Raw genomic sequence first — 25240 nt, 5'->3', positions numbered from 1 at the left:
TCTTCCGGGACACATCTCCGGATCACACCATCATTGAAAATCTTGAAAAGATAGGGCTCGTCCCAATAATAATCCAAGCTGTCCCATTTGAGTTTCTTCCTTTGGTTAGAAGAGAGCTCACTCAGGACAACGCCGGTCACAAGAAAGTTAGCCACATCGGCGAACCAAGGCATACCATTCAAAGACACGGAGAGGAGTTGTTCATCCAGGAATGAATCATTGATTTCGAGGCCATTGTGGGGCATTCCCTCCTCTTCTAAGCAGGACAAGTGGTCCGTCACTTGATTATCACTTCCTTTTCTATCAATGATTTCAAGGTCAAACTCTTGAAGTAGAAGAACCCATCTCATCAACCTAGCCTTCGAGTTCTTCTTGGTCATCAAGTAATGGAGTGCCGCATGATCGGTGTGCACAATCACTTTGGCACCCATGAGATATGGCCTGAACATTTCCATGGCGAATACAATGGCTAATAACGCTTTCTCGGTCACCGTATAATTGACTTGGGCGTTATTCATCATTTTTCTTGCATAATAGACCAGATGAAATATCTTGTTGACCCTTTGCCCCAAAACTGCTCCTACCGCAACGTCACTAGCATCGTACATGAGCTCAAATGGTAAGTTCCAATTGGGTACGGTGATGATGGGAGTGGTTGTCAATTTATACTTGAGAAGCTCAAAAGCTTTCATGCAATCTTCATTGAACACAAACTTTGCATCCTTTTCTTGCAGCTTGCACAAGAGGTTCACCACTTTTGAGAAATCCTTAATGAACCTTCGGTAGAAATCCCGTGTGCCCAAGAAAGCTCCTAACTGCCTTGACGGAAGTAGGAGCAGGAAGTTTTGAAATAACTTCAATCTTTGCTTTATCCACTTCAATACCGTCCTTTGAGATCTTATGGCCGAGGACAATGCCCTTCTTAACCATAAAGTGGCATTTTTCCCAATTAAGCACTAGGTTGGTCTCTTCACATCGGGCCAACACTTTGTCAAGATTATCCAAGCATTATTCAAATGAGTCCCCTACAACACTAAAATCATCCATGAACAATTTGAAGACGTCTTCCACCATATCTGTAAATATTGCCATCATACACTGTTGAAAGGTAGCCGGTGCATTACACAAGCCAAACGGCATCTGTGAGAATGCAAATGTGCCATACGGACATGTGAAGGTGGTTTTCTCTTGGTCCTCCGGTGCAATGAGAATCTGGTTGTATCCTGAGTACCCATCCAAAAAGCAATAGTAGGCACGCCCGGCAAGTTTGTCCAATATTTGATCAAGAAAGGGCAATGAAAAATGGTCTTTGCGGGTTACTTTTTTTGGCTTTATTTAGTCCATACGTACCCTCCATCCGGTTGACAGTACAAGTGGGGATCAACTCATTTTTCTCATTTGTGACCACAGTCATACCCCCCTTCTTCGGTACACATTGTACCGGTGAAGTCCATGAGCTATCCGAAATAGGGTACATAACCCCTGCATCAAGCCACTTGACAATTTCCTTCTTGATGACCTCTTGCATAGCCTCGTTCAACCTCCTTTGATGTTCCACAGAGTGTTTGGCATCATCCTCTAGTATAATTTTGTGCATGCAAAAGGCGGGGCTTATACCCCGAATGTCGGCCAAAGTCCATCCAATTGCCTTTTTCCTTATTTGAAGCACCGCAAGGGTGGAGTATACCTGCACGTTAGTTAGGCAAGCAGAAAGAATAACAGGTAATGTGGAAGAAGGGCCTAAGAATTCATACCTGAGGTGTGAAGGTAAAGACTTCAACTCCAATGTTGGTGGCTCCTCGATTAAGGGATTTGTTGGTGGAGTCTTCCGGTTTTCCAAGTCCAAGGAAAGTTTATGGGGCCCATATGAGTAGGATCCCATTCCTTGCAACGCATTTGCACATTCAACCAAGCCTTATTTTTCATCATCCTCATGGTTTAACAACACAACTTCCAAAGGGTCTTCCACATTGATCATGGCACTCGTGTCATCAACTATCACCTCTGTCACATGATCCACAAAAGAGCAAACTTCATTGCTATTTGGTTTCCTCATTGATTTGCACACGTGGAATACAACTTTTTCATCGCACACTCGGAAGGTGAGCTCCCATGCTTCCACATCCACCAATGCCTTCCCTGTTGTTAAGAAAGGTTCCCTAATATTATAGGTACCTCATAGTCGACTTCGCAGTCGAGAATCAAAAAATCAACAGGCAAAATAAACTTGTCGACCCGGACTAGAACATCATCAATAATACCAAGCGACCTTTTCATTGTCCGATCTGCCATTTGTAATCTCATGAAAGTAGCTCTTGGTTGCTCAATACCTAGTGTCGTGAACATGGAATATGGAATCAAATTAATACTAGCTCCCATATCACACAAGGCTTTTGCAAAATCGCCTCTACCAATGGTGCATGGAATTGTAAAGGCACCGGGATCTTCAAGATTTGGAGCCATCGAGTGCACAATGGCACTAACTTGATGAGTCAATTTGATGGCCTCACAATTCATAGATCTTTTCTTAGTTACCAATTCCTTCATAAACTTGGCATATCCCGACATTTGTTCGAGAGCTTCCACCAAGGGCACATTGATTGACAAACCTTTCATCATCTCAATAAACTTCTTGAATTGGATTTCATTATTTTGCTTTGCAAGCCTTTGAGGATACGGTGGAGGAGGACTTGGAAAAGGGGCCTTGGCTTTAGGCACTTCCGTTTCAGGTATGTCTATCATGTGTTCCCTAGATGGGTTCACATCATTTTGAGTCTCCTCCATATTGTCATTGCTATCGATCCTCACTTCATCATTCACATTCTCATCATTGGCTTGAACCTTATCATCTTCTTGCAACACAACATCTTCATTCACAATCTTCTTTGGATCAGAAGTACTTGCATCTCCACCTCTACCGCTTCTTGTGGTCACTGCCATAGCATGGCCTGTATGGTTCCCTCCCTTCGGGTTTACTACCGTATCACTTGGTAGTGCCCCCTTAGGGCGAGTATTCAATGCTTGAGAAATTTTACCCAGTTGTACTTCCAAGTTGCAAATAGAGGTAGTATGGGAGGCTATTTGGGCATCGGAGTCAGCATTCCTTTCCATCATTAGTTTGAACATATTCTCTATTCGCCCTATCTCATTGTTTGAAGAACTTTTCCCTTGAAATGAATATGGAGACGGATTATTTGGTTGTTGATACATCGGGGGCCTTTGGATGCCCGACCCCCGGTTGCCTTGATTATTATTATTCCAAGCCCCTTGGTTTCCATTTCCGCCCCAATTGTTATTGTTGTTCCCCCAATTCTGATTATTGTTGTTGCCATTGTTCCAATTCCCTTGGCCTTGGTTGCCCCAATTTTGATAGTTCCCTTACGATCTCCAATGTTGATTTGGAGCATTGCTCCGTTGACCTTGGTAGTTATTGGCATATAACACTTCCTCACTTTGATCATCATAAGAATCGTCTTGATTGTCACCACTACCACTTTGCTCATATTGATCTTGATTGTTTTGCACTTGTTGACCACACTGTTTCCTCCCGTTGACCAAGACATTTACCCCTTCAATGGAATTTACTTGCTTTGTCCCTTGAACTTGCTGAAGTTGGGCCTTTGCTAACTGATTCATAGTAGTTGTCAACTCGGCTATAGCTTGTCCGTGATCATGAAGTTCCTTGTGAAGATGGATGACATTAGGGTCATCCTGAAAAACATTTGCCCAACTCTGCCAAGCTGAAGATGTGTCAGCCATCTCATCAAGTATGTCACAAGCATCGGCATAAGGCGTCTTCATAAACTTTCCCCCAGCTAGCTGATTCACCACACACTAGTTGATCGTGTTGATGCCCCTATAGAATGTCTGCTGAATCATTGCTTCAGTCATATCATTATTTGGGCATTCCTTGACCATTATCCGGTATCGCTCCCAGATTTCATGTAGGGGTTCATTAGGTTCTTGTTTAAAGGCTAAGATCTCATCCCTCAATTTTGCCATATGACCCGGTGAGAAAAACTTGGTTGTAAACTTTTCTGCCAACTCATCCCATGTGTGTATGGAGTGGTTGGGTAGCCTCTCGAGCCAGTCCAAAGCTTTCCCTCTAAGTGAAAATGGGAAAAGTCTCAATCTCAGAGCGTCCTCTGACACACTCGTCTACTTGCTCCCCCAACATGTGTCTACAAAACCCTTGAGATGCTTGTATGCGTTTTGATGAGGAGCTCCAGTGAAGAAGCGCCTTTGCTCCAATAGGGTCAGCATGACATTTGTAATTTGAAAATTTCCCGCCCGAATTCGGGGCGGGACAATTGCACTTGCGTAAACTTCGTTGGGTAGCACCCGGGGTGCTGCCCGTGGAGGAGGTGGGGGAGGGTTTGGAATGTTGTCATTAGCCTAGTGGCCTCTTCTTTGGACTTGAGGTTCTAGATTAACCTCATCCTCACCATTGTCATCTACCTTCTCCCCCGGAAGAATATGTACGAGAGCATCATTATGAGCCATTTGGTACCTAAAGCGATAGATAAACAAAAGTTAGAAAAACAGAAGGAAAAAAAAAACAAGACACACAAATAGTTAGATAGATAGTCAATACCGTCTAACTCCCCAGCAACGGCGCCAAAAAGTGATCGTGGCCAAACCTACATCACTATATAGTAGCAAAGAGTGGTCGATGCAGTTTTACCCGATGAGGTCAGGATCAATTTTCACAAGGAGTTAATTTGGTTTGGAGTTGGGTATCTAACTAATCTAGATGTGCATGTTGTTTCTAATTGCATTTCCAAACATTGTTGTGATTGATTCTATTCTAATTTTTATACTATTGTATGCCAAGTGTAAGCTAAGTTTAATATTTTTGGTAAAAGTTTTCAAGTGTTAAAAGGCACTAGGGTAGTGACTTCCGCCTTGATGAGTATCTAATGGATGTCAAGAATTTAAGACAAGCTTGTTACGATTGGGGTCGTGATATAACCATCACACATAAGTGCTCACTCTATACCTCTGGCTAATTTGAGTGACTTTTCCTGATTTGGCTTTCTCAAGCCCAAATGGGTGTTCGCACAATCCAAATAAAATTGGCTCAAGTCGGGTATTACTATCTCTAGGTTAAACGCTTTAATCGAGGCTATCAATCTCTTGAGTTCACCACAATTCCTTGTTAGCCTAATTTTCTTAGACTTAGTCTCTCTTTCTCAAGAAGAGCCTAAGTCATAAAGACATGAATCAGTGTTTGCAACCACTAATTCTACAATTTTAGCATGAATTGGGCTAAATATCACTAACCCATAAACAATTAAGCCCTAAAATTCAAGACCCATTAAATACTCACACTAGGATTGGGTTACCACCCTAGCTATGAGGTCTAGCTACTCATGAATACATCAGAAATCAAAGGTGAAGACGAAATATAAGCCATAATATTAAAGTACAAGATGAAAATCTAAAGTTTGAAGGTAAATCGATTATAAAATTGCCCACAAGGGGAAAAACCAGCAGTTCACGTGCTCTGCTTTACAAAACTTAACCTAAAAATGTCAAAAAGATCTATTTATACACAGCTAAAATTTTCGGACAAAAATGACCCTGTGGAGTATTCACTGACGCGTAATTCTGATTGCGTCCGCGCTTGAGATTTCGCGGCCGCATAATAATATACGCGGTCCGCATTTCTTCAATACTGGGCTTGGACTGGACTAGGTTTCGCGGATAGCGTAAATATATTCGCGTCCGCGTTAGCTTCAATCCCGGCCGCGTATTATGTTCGCGGACCGCGTTCTTCAGTTAGATTTCACTTACCAAGTCTTTGAACCTTTTATCACGCTCTCAGCAGAATTTCTACTGCGTCCGCGTCTGATAACTTTGCGGCCGCTTAATGTAGACGTGGGCAGCGGTGGTGTTTTCTCTGGATTGCAGCTTCTCTGAACCTTTATCTCGCCAACCGCAGAATATTATCCACCTCAGCAGTGAACCCTACGCGGTCGCGCTTTTCCATCGCGGTCCGCGGTTCAGTTTCAACCTTTGGCTTGTGCAAGTTTGACTCCTTCATGAGCTTATTTTGGCTCATTTGCCTCATTTTGACCAAACCCTGCAAGCAAGCACATTATGTTAGTTTTCGGGACTACCTTTAGCATTTTTTTTTACCCAAACCTAAGCAAAAGAGAGCAAATAATAGGCTAAAATCCCTAGTTGTCAAGAGACTATTGCACTAAAATAACTTTTGTTGGGCAATAGCCGGTGTTGAGCTTCTTGTGGTAGATGTGGTGGAGGTAGGGGTGGAACGGGCATGTTTTCATGTGGTACCCGGCTTCTTCGAGTATGTTGTGGTACTTGAGGTACCTCATCGACTTGTTCCTCCTCGCCGTCTAAGTCCTCCTAAGGCAAATTTCCGAGCTCATTGTTTGACATGTTTGTACCTATAATTTCTTAAGCAAGTTAGTAACACGGAAGGAAAAGAACATATTCCAAAACCAAACTCAAATATATATCTAACACCGTTAAAGCTCCCCGGCAACGATGCCAAAAATTTGATACACTCCCAATTCACACTGAACAATGAGTGGAAGAGGTTGTTAGAAGAATAATACCCAACTATGAGTTGGGGTCGATTTCCACATGGAGCTAAGAATGGGTGTTAGAGTTTACACTTGATGCATGTAGAAGAAATAGCTTAAATACACTTCCAAACAAGTTTGTGTTGCAAATTACTTCTATGAACTACACAATTAACGATTAACTAGAGAGTTGAAATTAGCAATTGACTAATTATTTTTGGTTGTTTTCAAATAGGTAAAAAGCATAGGGATGTAACCTTCGCCTAGGTTTAGCCCAATGGGTTAATTATGTTAATACTTATTTTAGGGAGTTGGGTGTATTATAGCTCTCACCTCTAAATTACCCACTCAATACCTCTCGGTCATAGAGTGATTATGCCCGATTTGGCTTTCTCAAGCCCAAATGGGTATCAAACCAAATAGTTGATATGAGCTCAAGTTGGGTTTTTTCTATCTCTAGTGCATACCCTTTAATTAGGCTAATCAAAAGCTTAACTAGCCCAATTTCTTATTAGCCAAGTTTTCCTAGACCAAGTCTCTATTTCTCAAGTAAAGACCTAGTCAAAAAAACTTGAATCAATGTTTGCAACCATTAACTCTAAAATTAAAGTATGAACAAGGCTAAATAAAAAATAACCAATCATAAACAAGCATTAGATTAATTACCCATAAGGTTTACACACAAGGGTTGGGTAACAATCCTAGTAAATATCTAGCTACTCATAGTAGAAATTGAAGAAAATAAAGAAGAAACACTAATTAAAGCCATAATATAAAATTAAAATGATAAACTATGATGTTTTGTCCCAAAATAATCACATATTACCCAATATGGTAAACTACAGCGGCGACAGCTACAAAAACTTCAAAACTTGACCTAAAAAAGTTATTCCCAACTATTTATGGTGGCCCAAAATTCGCTGAATAAAATTGCCCTTCCGGAGGTTCTGCGGCCACGTGCAGTCCGCACTTTGCTTGAGCTTGCAGGTTGAGGGACTCTGTAGTCTCACAATTTGATCTGCGGTTGTACTTCAGCTTTTGTGGTCGTACAATTCATGTGCGGTCTGCACTTCAGGCAAGGCTTCAGTCTTGGTTATTTTGCACTCTCTGTACTTTTTGAATTCTTATCGGTGCGACCATGTTCTGCGACCACACAAATTGTGTGGAGTCCGCACTTCTCTTCAATCCACCTTTGAGCTTCAACACCAGATTTCTGGCTGCAAAGAGAATTATGCGGTCCACGCTTTCTTCTGCGGTTGCATAAACTCTTCTGCGGACCGAACTTTTGGTCTGTTGCGCCCCTTCTTGCCATGTGAGCCGGAGCACTCCTTTTTTAGTTGGATTTCTTCATAAAGGTCCAAATCTCAAATAGAAATTTTCACACTTTCATTAGTTTTATGAACATAAATCAACACTTTCAGACTATGATTAAAACAAAAAAGGCACTAATAAGTGGTCAAAATCCATATTTATCAGCAGGGCGCTAAGTATTTTTCGAAGATTGATCTCAGATCTGGGTATGATCAGTTAAGGATCAAGGGAGAGGATGATAGCCTTTCGAACCAGGTATGGCCATTACAAGTTTCTCATTATGTCCTTTGGCCTAACCAATGCACCAGCATCCTTCATGGATCTGATGAATCGAGTATTCAGGCCATTCTTGGATATCTTTATGATCGTGTTTATTGACGATATTTTAGTGGACTCTCGGCTAGAGGCAATCATTTGTGAAAGGTCCTACACATACTCCAGGATCACAAGTGACATGCCATGTTTTCCAAGTGCCCCAATTTGACGAGCTCGAAATACATACTTAAATTATGCTCGCTAGTCAAAGATAGTATAGTATAATATCGTATCCACAAAGATTGGAGTTAAACAATATTTTCGTACTTTCTAGCTTGATTGCTATCCAGGAGAATCAATAATTGAGATTTTGTATGATTAATAACTAAAATTAACTAAGAATTTAAAGCTATTGAGTAATGACAATAGAAATAAAGGTAAGCAAGAAAATTATCAATGGGAGAAAATAGGGGTGGATAGGATAGGTGCAAGATAATTATTTGGGATCTAACTCTAGATAATTCACTTCTAATGTTTAAGTGAGTCTCTCGAATTAACTCAATTATTATTCCAAACGTTCAGCAAAAATTCCTCTCGATTAAGTCTTAACCTCACAAGATGAACCAATTTAAGCACGTGAAGATATGTAAGAATGCGTAGTGGATTGGTCTTTAGGAGAACCTCTCTTGATTATCCTCCTAACTAGGTTTAATCAATGATTCAACTAGCCTCTTTCGATTACTAAAAAGAATTAATAAACTCAACTAATAATATAATGCAAAGATATCACAAGTTATGCATCTCACAATTACATGAACTAGTGAATATAGATGGAACAATTAAATCATCCAAAAACGTTTCAATACATAAAACTAGAGTTATAATCCACAAACAATCATCAATACACAAAATCCATCAAACCCTAAAGGGAACTACTCCATAATCATGGAGAAATTCATCACAAATATAATTAAAGTATAGGAAAACATAAATTCAATCCAAACTCGGGTCTTGAGTGAGGAAGGAATGATGAAATCCTTGTGTTTTTTCTCCTCCAACTCCTCCTTGGCTTCCTTAGGTCTAAAGTATGTCAAAAGTCCAGAAAAAAATATTTTTCTATGTATTTATACCAAGTAGGGTCGGGCCCAGACGAAATCACATTCTCCTAGCCGAAATAGGAAAATAACTCTGTAAACATTGCACATGCGCGCCGCATGGGGCGACGTGCCATGCGGGACATTAGTGGGAAAATCTAGAGAGTTGGTTCTGACAGGCAGCAGAGATCCTTACAGCTGTGGTGCCCCACGCGCCGCGGCAGTGAGGTTTTTTTAGAGTACGGATTTTTCTTGTGTTTTGACATACAGACTTGGTCCTCGGCCCCCGAACACGATCTCGGCTTAATCCCTTGGGCTTTTACTCCGACTTCAAAGCTCCAAATCACTCAAATTCATTCCATAACATCTACATAGCTCGAAATCATTCCTACAAGGCATAAAACACACAATAAATGCAAAACACTATCAATTAAAGTTCAAATACAAGTAAAGTGCAGTAAATTAGAGTGCAATAAGTGACTAAAATACGAGATTATAGCCTACCACCAGAGTTCTGGCTGAACTCGGTGGCTTTTCTTTGGCATGTATCAGATGAAAGTATCAGGGTCGATAGTCAAAAGGTTGAAGCAGTTAAGAGCTGGCCAAGGCCCACAACTCCTACCTGAGTACGCAACTTCTTGGTCCTAGTGGGCTATTATCGAAAATTTATGGGGAATTTATCATCCATAGTTGCTCCTTTGACAAACTTGACGCATAAGGCAGCAAAATTCCAATAGACTGATGTTTGTGAGAAGAGTTTTCAAGAATTAAAATACAATTCAACTTCGGCACCAGTCTTAACTCTTCCTGAAGGACCTGGAGGCTATGTCATATATTATGATGTCTCCAGAGTAGGTTTGGGAATCATACTGATGCAACACGATAGAGTTATAGCATGCTTCAAGGCAGTTGAGGAGACACCAGCAGAATTACCAAACTCATGACTTAGAGCTAGCAGCTATGATATTTGCCTTAAAAATATGGCGTCATTATCTGTATGTAGTTCATATCGATGTATTCACTGACCACAAGAGCTTTCAATACATATTCAAGCAAAAAGAGTTGAATTTGAGGCAATGGAGGTGGCTCGAATTATTAAAGGACTATGATGTGGATATTCTATACCACCTCCGGAAGGTAAACGTTGTGGCTGATGCCATAAGTCGGAAATCCATGTGCAGTCTACGACATGTGGAAAAGCATAAGTTAGAGATGACTAAAGACTTGCACTAGTTGGCTAGTTTAAGTGCGTGATTGCTCGATACCAATGACGGAAGAGCTCGAAACATCGTCGAGTCCTCATTAGTGATGGAAGTAAAGGCATGACAATTTGATGACCCGACCTTGGAAAAGATAAGAAACGGCATTCCCTTCCAAAAGAAGCAAGTGTTCTGGGTACAAGGATCAACCTTAGTACACCTTTCCATTTATAAATAGATGGCCAAGCTGAGCGCACTATTAAAATGCTCGAGGATATGTTACAAGCTTGCGTTCTAGGTTTTAAAGGAAATTGGGAGGATCAATTACCACTCATCGAGTTTTCTTACAACAATAGCTATCATGCTAGCATTCAGATGGCACCTATGAGGCCTTATATAGGTGAAAGTGTAGATCTCCTATCAGCTGGTTCGCGTTTGGTGAAACAAAGTTATTAGGTCCTGAGTTGGTTCAACATGTTGTAGAAAAGATGAAAATAATTTGAGATCGATTATTGACCGCTCAGAGCAAGCAAAAATCTTACTCTGAAAACCGGTGTCAAAAATTGGAGTTTGATGTCGTAGACTGGGTGTTCTTAAAGGTATCGCCTATGAAATGCGTGATGAGATTTGGAGAAAGGGGAAAACTTAGCCTCCTGTATATTGGGCCATATCAAAATATTCAGAAAGTTGGTCAAAGTGTCTTATAAGCTTGAACTGCCCCCCGGAACTGGAAGCAATGCATCCGATATTCCATGTTTCTATGCTTCGAAAGTGCTTAAGTAATCCATAATGCATTACCCATATTGAATACATTCAAGTCACCAAGGACCTATCTTACAAAGAAATTTCAGTGGCCATCTTCGATTGTCAAGTACACAAGCTGTGAACCAAAGAGGTAGCTTTTATTAAAGTACATAGGAGGAACAACAGTGTAGAAGAAATTACATGGGAAGCTGAAGAAAATTTGAAATTCAGGTACCCACACTTGTTCTGTGATGAAGGATACAACAATAAGACCACCATGGTGGGCGCAATTCTAGAAGACTAAAGAAGTTTGCAAGAAGTAACTACGATTCAACATTCGAGGATAAATGTTCCAAGGGAGAATGATATTACACCCCATACCTAAACAAATATGGAAAAGTGCGGCTTATAGCGCGACCAATCAGTCGGTGGCGCGTTTGAGGGCAGAAGATGGCTACACATTTCATTAAAACTTCTGATAGCTGTTACCGAGTGCTGAAAAAGGGGCGGGGCGACCCGTTTTGCATGTCGCAGCGGTGGAGTTTCCTAGATTTTGTGTGATATAAAAATGCAGTGCAACACTCTTTCTCTTCAATTCTAGAAGGTATCATCAATGTTAGTTCTTCCAAATGCTCCCAACATCCCATTAGAATTTCCAAGCAATTTAAGGCAAAGTCGAAGGCGAATCTAAATCTAGGATCTAGCGTGAGGGCTTGGAAGCATCACTGAAATATTTATTATCTTGTTGTATCGATTCTGGAAAATTCGTTGGAGACGGAGTTAATCGTCCTAGAGGTGTAGCTAGTTCTTCAACAAGGTATGTAAGACATCTTTCTTTCTTGGCGTGAGTTGGTATGAGTCTCTCCCTCCCTTTAAACGACTTCTGCATAGTAAGCATTAGTAGTTCTATTTCTAATTCCCTCTATGACGTTGTTCTGTTCTTAGTTATTCTTACCGGTAACATTTATTTTAAAGTCTATAATATTCCCAATTGGTATCCTACGGTCGGAGTGTATGATTCATTCTGAGTTTAAAATTGTTATATTTTTTTTATATATATATATATATATATATATATATATATATATATATATATATATATATATATATATATATATATATATATATATATATATATATATATATATATATATATATATATATATATATATATATATATATATATATATATATATATGTATCTATTTTACTCTACCGAGCCGTGCTATAGTCGGTCGGGTTCGGCACCTATTGTGCAACCACTAATCAGTTTTGTTTTAGCGAGCTCCACATGGCCGGGTACGATACTACCGAGCCTTATGATGGCCGGGTACATTTTTTACCGAGCCTATTACGACCGGGTAACACAGTACCTAGTCCTTATGTGGCCGGGTACAACTGAGATCTCATGAGGTCGGGTACGATGTGATGAAAGAAATAAACCTTACAGAGTCCTCTATGAGGCGGGATACGATATGATGTGATATGCTCCAAAGAAGAGCTAACTAACATTGTATTGTAATTAGTTCACAATCCCCATGAGTGGAGTAACCCTTCATAAAGTTTGTAAAATTCTAAGTTTATGGTTTCTTTACTTTATGCCCACGGTGGCTTATCTTCGGTAATCAGGTTAAAATCAAGTACCCTTATCTCTTACGTTCTACCATTGATTTTACATGTTTCCGTAGTCTTACATACACAGTACATTTCTCGTACGGACGCCCTTCATTTTTGGGCATTGTGTTCCTGCCCACAGGTACATATAGGCCCGATGACGCCCCACCCCAGTAGGTGCATGTTCCAGCTATTAGTTGTCGCTCTCCATTTCTCCGGAGTACCTGTTCAAAAGTTGATAGGCACTTAAGCATATGTTCTAATCATTTTGGGTACTGTGGGGCCCTGTCCCGACCAAGTTGTGTACATGTATTATATTTTGATGCTCTTAGAGGCTTGCAAACTAAAGTAGTGGTCGGTATGAGTAAAAGATGATGGTAACCCAGATGGCAATGGATGTATATGTGAATGTGAATGTGTAATGTAAATATATCAATGCTAAGGTCTTTTCCACAGCTAGTTGTGGTCGTGTAAATGGTTGCTTGAAGGCCTCGTTGGCCCAGATTTTATGTTATACGGTTTAAGTATGAACGTTGGTTTGCACGAGCCTTTGTGCATCGTGTAGCAGTCGCAAGTGCGACAAAAATATTTTTCCGTGTTTGATTGGCAAGTGAAAAGTATCTTTTAAAAAAAACTTTATATGAATATTAATAATAAATTAGCAAATCGGATAGTGTTTTAAAGAATTTAATTAAAAATAAAAAATAATGTCAAAGTGTTAGTTAAAGCAAGTAATATGAAGTTAAAAGTTAAGATAGTTATAACGAAAATGACTTTTGCATGTAAGTAAGGGAAGTCATTTTCCCTCTTTTGATGGAAAATATTTTTTCTTGAAAAATGATTGCCATATCAAATACTAAAATGTTACTTTCTCATGAAAAAATTGTCCTGCAAGCAACGTCCATCTTAGCAGATTAATTTAAGATCACCAAGGTGCATGATAGAAAATTTAGAGGCAAGTAAACCAAACAAGGTGCTGAGAATAAGAGCTTGTGTAGGACTATAATATCATCAGCACAAAGAAGAAGATTTTTTCCCTCAAATTTTTGCATTAGGTCTTTTTATGCATTATACTATTATATTACAATGTATCTTTAGTTTAGTGCATGATATATGTATTAATGGGATTTTATACCATTACACGATTGATGTCGAATTAACAATGTAGAGTTTCGACTGATAGTTTTAAAAATGGAAACTGATCAAATTTGCATTTAAATTATACGAAAGGTCATGATTTAATTTTCATTAATAGTTGGGACCATTGTCTTCTTCAACATTCAAACTCTTAAATTATGTTGATGGAACTCAACAGTGATTTATTACACCAACAAGTTAACTTCTCGCCTCTGTCATAACTCTATTGACACAACTTTATACTAGTCCTTGTGATATCACCAATAGCGATGCTAGCACCAAATTGACCTCCTAATACTAATTAAGAGAAACTCAACACAGAATTCAGCTCATAAATCATATGCACCAATATTGTGGCAGTTAAGGGTGGGGTTATAACGGTTGAGGCTCAGTGGTCTTTTGGAAAACATAAAATGGTTACTGAGAAATCAGTATTAGGGTTGTTCGAAACCGAACTGTAGCTGTTAATCCAATCGAACCGATAGCTTATTGGCTTATTGGTTTATTGGTATCGGGTTATTAGAGTAATGAATGGTGAACGGATTGAGATTTTATAATTAACGGCTTAACGGTTTTGGGGCAGATTACTCAATTTTCTTATCGGATAAACCATTAACCCGTTAAAAATTTTTATATTTATACTTTTACTCCTATGTATATAAAGTACTATTGAAACCCTAAATGGCTAAATTCCTAATTTCTAATTCTCAATTGAATTCAGTCCGCAACAGAAAGTGAGAAGTCGACCAGTCATCACTCATCTCTCCTAAGTCCTAAATCTCTAATCAAATGTTCTCTCAATTTGAATCTGCCCGTGCTCATATTTTTATTAAGAGTATTCAAAAATTTGTTCCAAATATTATTTTGTGTACTCCATGACAAGTCTTCATTGAGTAATGGACTGAGGATTATGAATGGTAAGTTAAAATGATAAAAGCCAGTGAACTATGCAGTTTGGTCATTTGGTATACACAAGATTAGGGTTAAAAAAAATTTATTTAGTTTAGCAAATAAATCGCCGGATAATCGTTAATTCGATACCAATTCGCATGTTGTCTTATAAAATGACTAGCAGATTACTACATTTATAATCTGATAACCAATAAATCGAATCGTTAAGCGTAATTATCCGTCACATGAGCACACCTACAGAGAAAGTGGTAAAGATAAATTTATGTGAGAGATTAGTGTCTGAACGGGGTGGTTCTTACGTGAATTTTTTTGTGTTCTTTCTGTGAATGTATGTCATGGGGGGGAGTAGTGATGAAGTAGCATTGGTCTTCATGCGGTGGTTTTGAGAATGGAAAAAATCAATTATTATCATGGCGATTCATTAAGAGGGAAAAGAAACAGTGGCAGGGATACATAATGGTGAAATTTGAACTATTTCGAGAAGTCGAGGTGCAAGTTTGGACTATTCGCATTATTAAAGGATAACAATAACAACAACAATAACAATAACAAAAATAACAGAGCAGTGAAGTCTCACAAATAGGGTCTGGGGATGGTGGTATGTATGCAAATATTACCCCTACCTTGGATGGGTAGAGAAGCTATTTCCAATAGATCCTCGGCTCAAGAAAAATGAAAAGAAATAATAGAAATAAGCAATATCAGTAACAAGAAAGATCAAAACAGCACACTATAAGGCACAAAATAGATGGAATAAAGTAGTAGCAACAAGCATCAACCACAGCAAGATACTAAGAAATCGACGTGAAAGGTAATAGGAAAACATGTAAAATTAGCAATTTAAGAACATGAAAACACTACCAGACTAACCGTAATGGTATGGATCCTAAATATGCTCGACTACCTACTAACCTTAATTCTATCCTAATTCGCAACCTCCACTCTCTTATCAAGGGCCATGTCCTTGGTAAGTTAAAGTCGCGTCATGTCCTGCCTGATTGCCTCTCCCCAATTTTTCTTTGGCCTCTCTCTACCTCTTCTCATACCCACCAAAGCCAACTACTCACACCTCTCCTTACTGGCCATCCGAGCTTCTCCTCTTCACATGCCCGAAGCATCTAAGCCTCACTTCCCGCATCTTGTCCTCCACGGAGGCCACACCCACCTTTACCCGGCATCTTCATTTCTAATCTTATCCAACCTGGTATGCTCAATCTCAGCATCTTATCTTCTAGGTATGGGAATTCTTGACTGGCCAGTACTCTGCCCCATACAACATAATTGGTCTAACTACCATACTGTAGAACTAACCTTTAGGGGTCGTTTGGTGCGCGGACTAAATTCTCTCGAGATTATAATCCTGTGTATACCATATGGGAGGTGGGATAAAATAATCTCAAGTTTGATGAGATAAGGTAGAATAAGATGGGATAGCCTAGATTAAGTCTAGAATTACACTTATACCGTGATTGGTTGTCGGTATAAATTTATCCCAGGATATATTTGTACCTCTTACCAAACACAATATAAATTAATCACACATCTTATCTCACCTTATTGTATTGGTGGAAAAAAGGTGTCACACGTGGAACCTTACTGAGATGACAAAGCATGATATGTGGAATAATGGTGAAGTGACAACTGGCGTATTCCATTAATAAAATTAATGGTGTAAGAAAGATGCGGAGTAAACACCCACGAAACAGTAAAGAACAAATGACCGAGCCTAAACAGTTGTTGAAGAGGCACAAGCGGAATGAATCAAGACCAAAAAGAAGGAAGATTCATGAACCAACAGTAAATAAGGAAAGTGAATCGGAGTCGTTACAAGGCCTTTACAGTTACGAATGTGTCAGTTATGATTATCAACCATAACGAGCAATTAATACCATTAATGCCCATAATGAATTCGTCATAAATAGGGGGAAACATTATAATTGGATACTCCTATATAAGGATATAGAATCTCACTTATAAGGACAAGTTCTGAGCACTATTAAAATATACTTACATTTTATTGCTTCAAAAAACCCTTCTACATAATTTGAGGGATAGATTATCATTTCATTCCTTATCTCTTTTTTTAACTAATTCACATTGCTATTTTTCTTTATTTTCAAGCGGATTATTGAGGAAGTAAGGTATTATTTGATTATCAGTAGCCCGATTTCTTCTAAATATAAGCTTTGACCAAAGATTCTATTTTTTAGTTAAACAAATTGGTCCCGTTACCGGAAATCTGATAATCTCTTTACTTTCCAAATCCTTCTTTCTCACAACTAAATTATGCCAACTGGTAACGACAATAACCAACTGAACCTTTAAGAGGAAACACCGCCACATCACTCTCCAACAGAATCCCCTTGTCAGTCCCGAGGAGGAACACCTGAGAGATCCACGTCACACGCTAATGATCAACAAGGTGATGAACAAACCATAGAACAAGACGTTCTAAAGAAGTTGATTGCAGAACAGGTGAATAATGCTCTTCATTCCTTTGTTAGGGGGTTGCCTAACACGCTGCATACCCCTCCACCAGCCAATACAGTGACTTTAGAAAACCCACGCTCGAAGCTCGATAATTCTGGAAGTGGAAGAGTTCTTAATGAATCCCGTGACTGGAGGTCACGTATACATAATAACTCAGATTTACGAAGTTTGGTACTAACTTTGCAGAAACAGTTGAAAGAGCAGAATACCAGGCGTACCTTCTGTAATAAAATGTGTTGATATAAGTATTCACAGTAACCTTAGAAGCCGAGTGCGGCTCCTTTGCCAATTCTTAAAAAGTTTAAAATACCTGATATTCCAAAATATGATGGGACAACCTACTCACGAGATCATATAACTGCGTTTACAACTGGCGTAAAGGGCAATGATTTGACCAAGTAGGAAATTGAATCAGTTTTGGTCAAAAAAATTAGGAGAAACACTCACGAAAGGGGCATTAACATGGTATTCTCTTTTACCTGAAAACTCTATTAATTCTTTTGCTGAGCTTGAAGATTTATTCATAAAAGCACATTCGAGAGCTCAGAAGGTTGAAAAAGGGATGGAAGATATTTTTAAGGTAAAACAAGGAGATACAGAGTTACTCAGGGAATTTGTGGATAGATTTCAAAGTGAAAGGATGATGCTACCACAAGTACATGATAATTGGGCAGCTATGGCGTTCGCAAACAATTTAAATAAAAAAAGTTTAGAAGACACGAGAAGACTTAAGGAAAGTTTGCGAGAATTTTCTGCTACAACATGGAATGATGTGTACAACAAATACAGCACAAAGCTGCGGATAGAAGAAGACAAGGTTACACAGTTAAGGGTCAATGAAAGAACAAGTTTGAGACGTTCAGAATCTGAAAAAGGTCCGGGAAAAACAGGTACGAACCTTACATGGGACCTGCGGGATGGGATTCATGGTCTAAACAGGAAAACATACGGTCTGACCCTAGATCAAGGCACAAAGATGCGGGTTCATCATCCAGGTTCAGAAAAGGAAGAGATACGTGAGGCAGTGATTCTGACACAGATGCAAGGATTGGAGATTAGAGTTTCAATGTCAGCACTTCTAAGTTGGTGGCTATTTTAAGAAATATGGGAGATAAGGTACGGTGGCCTAAAAAAATGAGATCAAACCCGAGCAAAAGAAATCCAGATTCCTGGTGTGAGTTTCACAACGATCATGGCCATAAAACAGCAGATTGTAGATTATTACAAGGTGAAGTTGAGCATTTATTAAAGCAGGGTTATTTAACTGACTTGTTCAGTGAGAAAGGCAAGCAATACAATATGAAGAATAGACAAGAGCCACCAAAACATTCGTCTCCAAAGAGAACAGACGTCAAAATTCAATGGTGTGACCTATACAGCTGCAAAAAGACGTCGAAAGTCACGATTACTCATGGAAAGCGAGTTCGCCATGTTTTGGATGAAGACAATATAACATTTGTGTAACGACCCGACCGGTCATTTTGAGTATTACAGCCATGTTACCCCATTTACTTCTCAATTTATGCCTTATAATTGATTTATGACTTATCGGGTTAGTTGGTTCGGGCCAAGAAGAAATTCGGAATGAAATGAGACACTTAGTCTCATAATTAAAATTTTAAGTTAGAAAAATTGACCGGATGTGGACCTATATGTAAAAGACCTCGGATTTAAATTCTGATAATTCTAACAGCTCTGTATGGTAATTTTTGGCTTAAGAGCGTGTCCGAAAAATTATTTGGAGGTCGGTAGAAGAATTAGGCTTGAAATGCCGAAAGTTTAATTTTTGGGAAGTTTGATCGGGGGGTTGACCTTTTGATAACGGGGTCGGAATCCGGAATTGGGGTGTAATTCATGGTTTTAGCGTTGTTTGAGGTGATTTGAGGGTTCGATTAAGTTTGTATGATATTTTAGAACTTGTTGGTATATTTGGTTGAGGTCCCGAGGGGTTCGGGTGAGATTTGGAGGGTTAACGGATCAAACGTTTGGACTTGAACAGCTACTGGAATTTTCTGATATCTGATGATGTTTTCCTTCTACGCGATCGCGTGAATGTATCTGCGATCGCGTAGGCTTAGTTGGTCAGTGGAGGTTTTTGTTGTACGTGATCGCGTGGGGATATCTGCATTCGCGTAAGGTTAATTTGAGGCAGTGATATTTTGTGCTTCGCGATCGCGTGAAGCGAGACGCGATCGTGTAGCTATGTGAGTTTGTTGTTCGCGAACGCGCGAAGAAGGTCGCGTTCGCATAGAGGAAATGTGGCAGAAATGGAAATCACGCATTTGTGCTTTGCAATCGTGTGGTTAGGTCCGCAATCGCGTAGGTTTGTGACATTGCGCATCGCGATCGCGTAGAGTTAAATTTGGGCGATTAAAAATAGTTCTTCGCGATTGTGTGGGAATGTTCGCGATCGCGTAGAGCAAATGTCTGGGCAGAGAGTTTAAGTTCTAAAAATGGGACTTCGTCCCATTTTCAGTTTTTAATGGATTGGAGCTCGGGAAGAGGTAATTTTCGGGAGTTTTTCAAGGAAAATAATGAGGTAAGTGTTCTTAACTCAATATTGGTTAAATTACCCGAATCCATGGTTGTTTTTATCATTTAATTGGTGAATTAAGTTGGAAAAGTTTGAAAACCCTCTTGGTATAAATTGAAGATTTGAGGGTCGATTTGGGTCGGATTTTGGTAAAATTGGTATGGTTAGACTCGTGGTTGAATGAGCTTCCGGATTTTGTAACTTTTGTCGGGTTCCGAGACGTGGGCCCCATAGGTAATTTTTCAGCTAAAATTCGGATTTTTTATGAAAAAATAGCATTTTCTTATGGAATTAATTCCAATGAATTTTATTGACTGAAATGAATTATTTATGGCTTGATTCGAGGCATTTGGAGGCCAGTTCACGAGGAAAGGACATTGCAGAATAAGAATTTCACGACTTGATGTAAGTAATAATTTTAAATCTGGTCCTGAGGGTATGAAACCCTGGATTTTTGTATCATGAGATTATTTTGGAGGTGACGGATATGCTAGGTAACAGGCGTGTGGGCGTGCACCGAGGGGATTGTGACTTGGTCCGTCCCGTGAAACTGTAAAGTTGAATAACTTGTTGTTAGTTATATGCTCTCTATGTGTTGTGGACATTTGACTATAAGACATGTTAGAAACCATGTTTAGGCTATATGTTGGTACCGCTGGGACCTACAGAGGTCGTGTACATGTTGAATTATCTACTAAATTGTTGTTTGGTACTCGATCACAGTTTACTTATTTATTTTATCTCAGTCTCTATTGTTCATTATTGATGCATCATATCATTATTGTTTGGGCTGACTTCATCATTATTGAGAGCTCGAGAGACTGGAGAGATTTATGACTGAGTGAGGCCGAGGGCCTGATTGTGAGATATTATATTATAGCACGTGAGTTGTCCGTTCGGGATATTATAGCACGTGAGTTGGCCGTGCGGATCCAGATATTGATACTATAGCACGTGAGTTGTCCGTGCAGCACGTGAGTTGGCCGTGCAGATCCAGATATTGATACTATGGCACGTGAGTTGTCCGTGCAACACGTGAGTTGGTCGTGCTAGATTATAGAGCTTGGGTTGTAAGAGCCCCTCAGGAGTCTGTACACCCCCAGTGATCGCAGGTACCCATTGAGTGTGAGTGCTGAGGGGTGAGAGCCGAGTGGTTGAGCTGTCGTGACGAGATGAGTGACTGTTTCCTGAGAGGTTGTACTTACTTTTCATTTGTTGTTGTACTTAGCTGCTATTTGTCATTGTTGTGAAATTCTTTAAAAGATTTTACATCCGGATTACATGAACTTGAACTGTATAAATTGATTTGACTTAAACTGCTGGATATGAAAGCATGTCTATTCTCTGTTGGAATTACTGAAAATGAACTATAACCGTGTAGCTCGTCACTATCTTCAATTCCTTATTTACCATTATTACTTGCTGAGTTGGTTGTACTCATACTACACCTTGTACTTCGTGTGCAGATCCAGGTACTTCTGGTCATAGCGGATGTTGATTTTCTCTCACCGTTAATTTTTCGGAGATTCAGAGGTAGTTGCCGTATTTCACAGACCTTGTCTCTCCTTCCCTATCTCCTTGTTTATTGTATTTGGTCTTAGACTATTATAGACCATTTTGTTTTGATTTGTATCCATATTAAATGCTCATGTACTCAGTGACACCAGGTTTTGGGGAGTGTTCGTATCAGTATTTGTGAGATTTTGTATTATATTTAAATATTATATTTTCAAACTTAAAAGAAATTGTGATTTATTGAGATTGTCGGCTTGCCTAGTATCGAGATAGGCGTCATCATGACAGGTTGGGATTTTGGGTCGTGACAGTTTGATGATGTAGGTGCGGATGGCTTGTTAATTCCTCACAATTATGCGCTGGTAATATCTTTACTTGTACATGATACTAATGTAAAACGAGTTTTAATTGATCCAGGTAGCTTCGTAAATATTATTCTTCTAAGGGTGGTGAATGAAATGCAAGTTGACGACAAGGTGGTACCAAAAGCACGATCTTTGTCTGGATTTGATAATTCAAGTGTTATCATAAAAGGGGAAATAGTGCTTACCACATTTGCAGAAGGAGATATCCAGGATACGAAATTTCAGGTGATGGACACTGGCATGGCTTATAATATGATTCTTAGAAGGCCATGGATTAATGATATGGACGTTGTACCATCTACATTATATCAAGTTATTAAGTTTCCTTTGCAATGGGGGATTCGACAAATCCGTGGAGATCAGCAGGCTTCTAGAAGTATCAATTCAGTGGCGGATTCAAGCACATCAAATGATGTTACAAATGAGAAATAGCAACTACAGAATTCAGTGGAGGATATAATAATACAAACCTCAACTGAAAGCGTTTCAGGACAGACGGATGTAGATTCAAGACCCGATGTTATTCAAGAACCAGAAGAGAATGAAAACATCAAAACAACGATTAAAGAACTCGAGGCTATCATACTATTCAAGCACTGGCCAGACAGAAAAGTTTACATCGGAGCAAAATTGAGCCCGGAAATGAAAGGTAAATTAGTTAAATTTTTAGAAGCTAACATAGATTGCTTTGCTTGGTCACATTCAGATATGAAAGGTATACCACCGGAGGTGATGACCCACAAACTGAATGAAGATCCATTGTACCCCCGGTCAAGCAAAAGAAAAGGAAGCAAGGGTCCTTCAAATATCAAGTGATTGAGGATGAGGTACAAAAACTTTTAAAAATCGGATCAATACGAGAGGTAAAGTATCCAAACTGGTTAGCTAATATTGTGGTAGTTCCAAAAAAGAATGGAAAATGGCGGGTTTGCGTAGATTATACTGATCTAAATAAAGCTTGTCCAAAAGATTCATTTTCTTTACCGCATATAGATCAATTAATTGATTCTACCGCAGGTCATGAGCTGTTAAGTTTTTTAGATGCATATTTAGGTTATAATCAAATAAATATGGATCCCCTAGATGAAAAAAAAATTTCATTTATTACAGACATGGGTACTTATTGTTACAAAGTCATGCCCTTTTGTTTAAAAAACGTTGGGGTCACGTATCAAAGATCGGTGGCTAAAATATTTCAAGAACACCTGGGAAAGACTATGAAAGTCTACATTGACGATATGTTAGTCAAGTCAACGCAAGCAGGGGATCATTTTCAACACCTTTCAAGCACTTTCGAAATTCTCCGCAAATACAATATGAAGCTAAATCCAGAAAAATGTGCTTTTGGCGTGGCTTCAGGTAAGATTTTAGGCTTTCTTATTTCTAACAGGAGCATTGAAGTGAATCCTGCACAGATCAAATCCATTGAGGAGATACCTAACATACTCACGAGCAAAAAAGAGATGCAGAGGTTAATAGGGAGGATAGCGTCTATGGGAAGATTTATTTCCAAATTTTCAGAGAAAGGTTTTAAATTCTTTTTCAGTATTGAAAAAGCAAAACCAATTTTAGTGGACTGACAAATGCCAACAAGCTCTCAAAAATCTAAAATCATATTTGTCAAATCCATCCCTACTGGCTAAACCGAAGGATGGAGAAAGGCTACTCATTTCTCTTGCCGTATCAGAAATGGCGGTAAGTGCGGTATTAGTGCGAGAAGATAGAGGTAAAAAATCTCCAATTTATTATGTTAGCAAATCTTTGCTGGATGCTGAAACACGATATCCTCACTTAGAAAAACTTACTTTAACATTAATTATGGCATCTAGAAAGTTGAGACCTTATTTTTAATGCCATCCTATCTCTGTAGTAACTGCTTTTCCTCTAAGGAATATATTGCATAAACAAAAACTATCCGGTAGGTTAGCTAAATGGGTGATAGGACTCAGTGAGTATGATATCATATACCAATCTAGAACTGCAATAAAATCACAGAATTTTTCAGAGTTGGCAGATTAAATGGATAACGTCTTCACCTTACCACCCTGTGGTCAATGGGAAAGTTGAGTCAACAAACAAAGTTATTATTAATAATTTAAAGACGAGATTAGAAGAGTCAAAAGGCAAATGGCCCGAAGTGCTACCAGGAGTTTTATGGGCTTATCGAACGACAGCAAAAATAGGCATAAGAGAGACTCTGTTTTCACTTGTCTATGGTGTTGAAGCCTTAATTCCAATTGAGATAGGTGAACCAAGTACAAGGTATACACAAGCAACCGAGGAATCAAATGAGGAAGAGATGCGAATGAATTTGGATTTACTGGAAGAAAGGAGAGAAGCAGCACTAATAAGAATGGCGACTCAGAAATAAATGATTGAGTGATACTACAACAGGAAAGCTAATCTGAGATACTTCAAGATTGGGGACTTCATGCTCAAAACGGTGTTTCAATCAACAAAAGTAGCTAATGCAGGAAAATTGAGTCCAAATTGGAAAGTCCCCTATAGGATTCGAGACATCGCTGGAAAGGGAGCATATGAGTTGGAAACCATGCATGGCAAGATACTATGATCAAATTGGAATGATGTTTATCTGAAAAAGTATTACTTTTAGATGAAGAAAGTACCCACGGGCGGGTATCACTCAATTACAAATTTATTTTGCTCTTTTGAATTATACTAATAATTTTAGATGATAGGCAAAAAGCTAGCCCGTGACAAATGATGATATTAGACCCGAAAGACGCGCGGAATAATAAATAAATTTTTGGTCTAGGCTACAACCTATCTGATGGAAAAAGGGGTTATGCAGACATCATCTAAACATATGTCTCCGAGTCTCGTTTGTATTTTCCTTTTCAAGAAATGGATCATAAGCAAGGATAATCCATTGCTCGAGATTTTATACTTCAAAGATCCAACACTAGGGGGACTACACATATAGAAGCCTGAAACTTTGAAGAAAACTTGGAAAGGCTAAGCTTGCAAAAAGAGACATGAGTTACGAGTTTTAGGCCAAAAATTAATCACGGGATAATAGACCCGATTTTGAATTTCAAAAATATGTTACAAAGAAAGCAGTTATGAAAGTGTTGTATGCATAAATATTGTACAAAGTGTTATATGCATAAATGAAAAATGATGTATGAAATTTGAAAGTTCAAAGCATAAAACTTCCTCAAATTATTTCTTTTTCATGTTTACTTCGTCTTTCATATATTTATACCAATATGAAGATGAGACGTCATCTTCATCAATGTCGTTAATATAAAAGGGTCCTCTTTTATGAATATCCGTGTTTATTAAAGTCACAGATAGTTTAAGCGTTTTTAAGTGCAAAGAAAAGGCTCAAATATCAAAGAGCAAAATAAACGGTAAAAACAACCGAAACATATATTAAACCTTGGGGAAACATAGGTATTAGTTTATCATTAAAACCCCAAAACAAGATAGGGGTAACCAAAAAACAAAACAACCTTTCCCAGAAACTTTCCACCAAAAGGTTGCGAACAAAACAACC

The 25240-nt window shown here is 38.9% G+C and overlaps 1 protein-coding gene across 1 annotated transcript; it reads left to right on the top strand.

The window, feature by feature from the left end:
* The first annotated feature begins 23409 nt into the window (after positions 1 to 23409).
* LOC142173381 (uncharacterized) lies at positions 23410 to 24091 on the top strand. Its single transcript, XM_075238960.1, has 2 exons — positions 23410 to 23415; positions 23726 to 24091. The coding sequence occupies exons 1-2, from the start codon at positions 23410 to 23412 to the stop codon at positions 24089 to 24091; spliced, it is 372 nt and encodes a 123-aa protein (XP_075095061.1).
* The last annotated feature ends 1149 nt before the right edge of the window (positions 24092 to 25240 follow it).

The sequence above is a fragment of the Nicotiana tabacum genome, chromosome 19 (assembly GCF_000715075.1).
Source record: "Nicotiana tabacum cultivar K326 chromosome 19, ASM71507v2, whole genome shotgun sequence".
Lineage (NCBI taxonomy): Eukaryota > Viridiplantae > Streptophyta > Magnoliopsida > Solanales > Solanaceae > Nicotiana > Nicotiana tabacum.
Note: the sequence above shows the minus strand (reverse complement) of the source record. Positions and strands in the feature narration are given on the sequence as shown.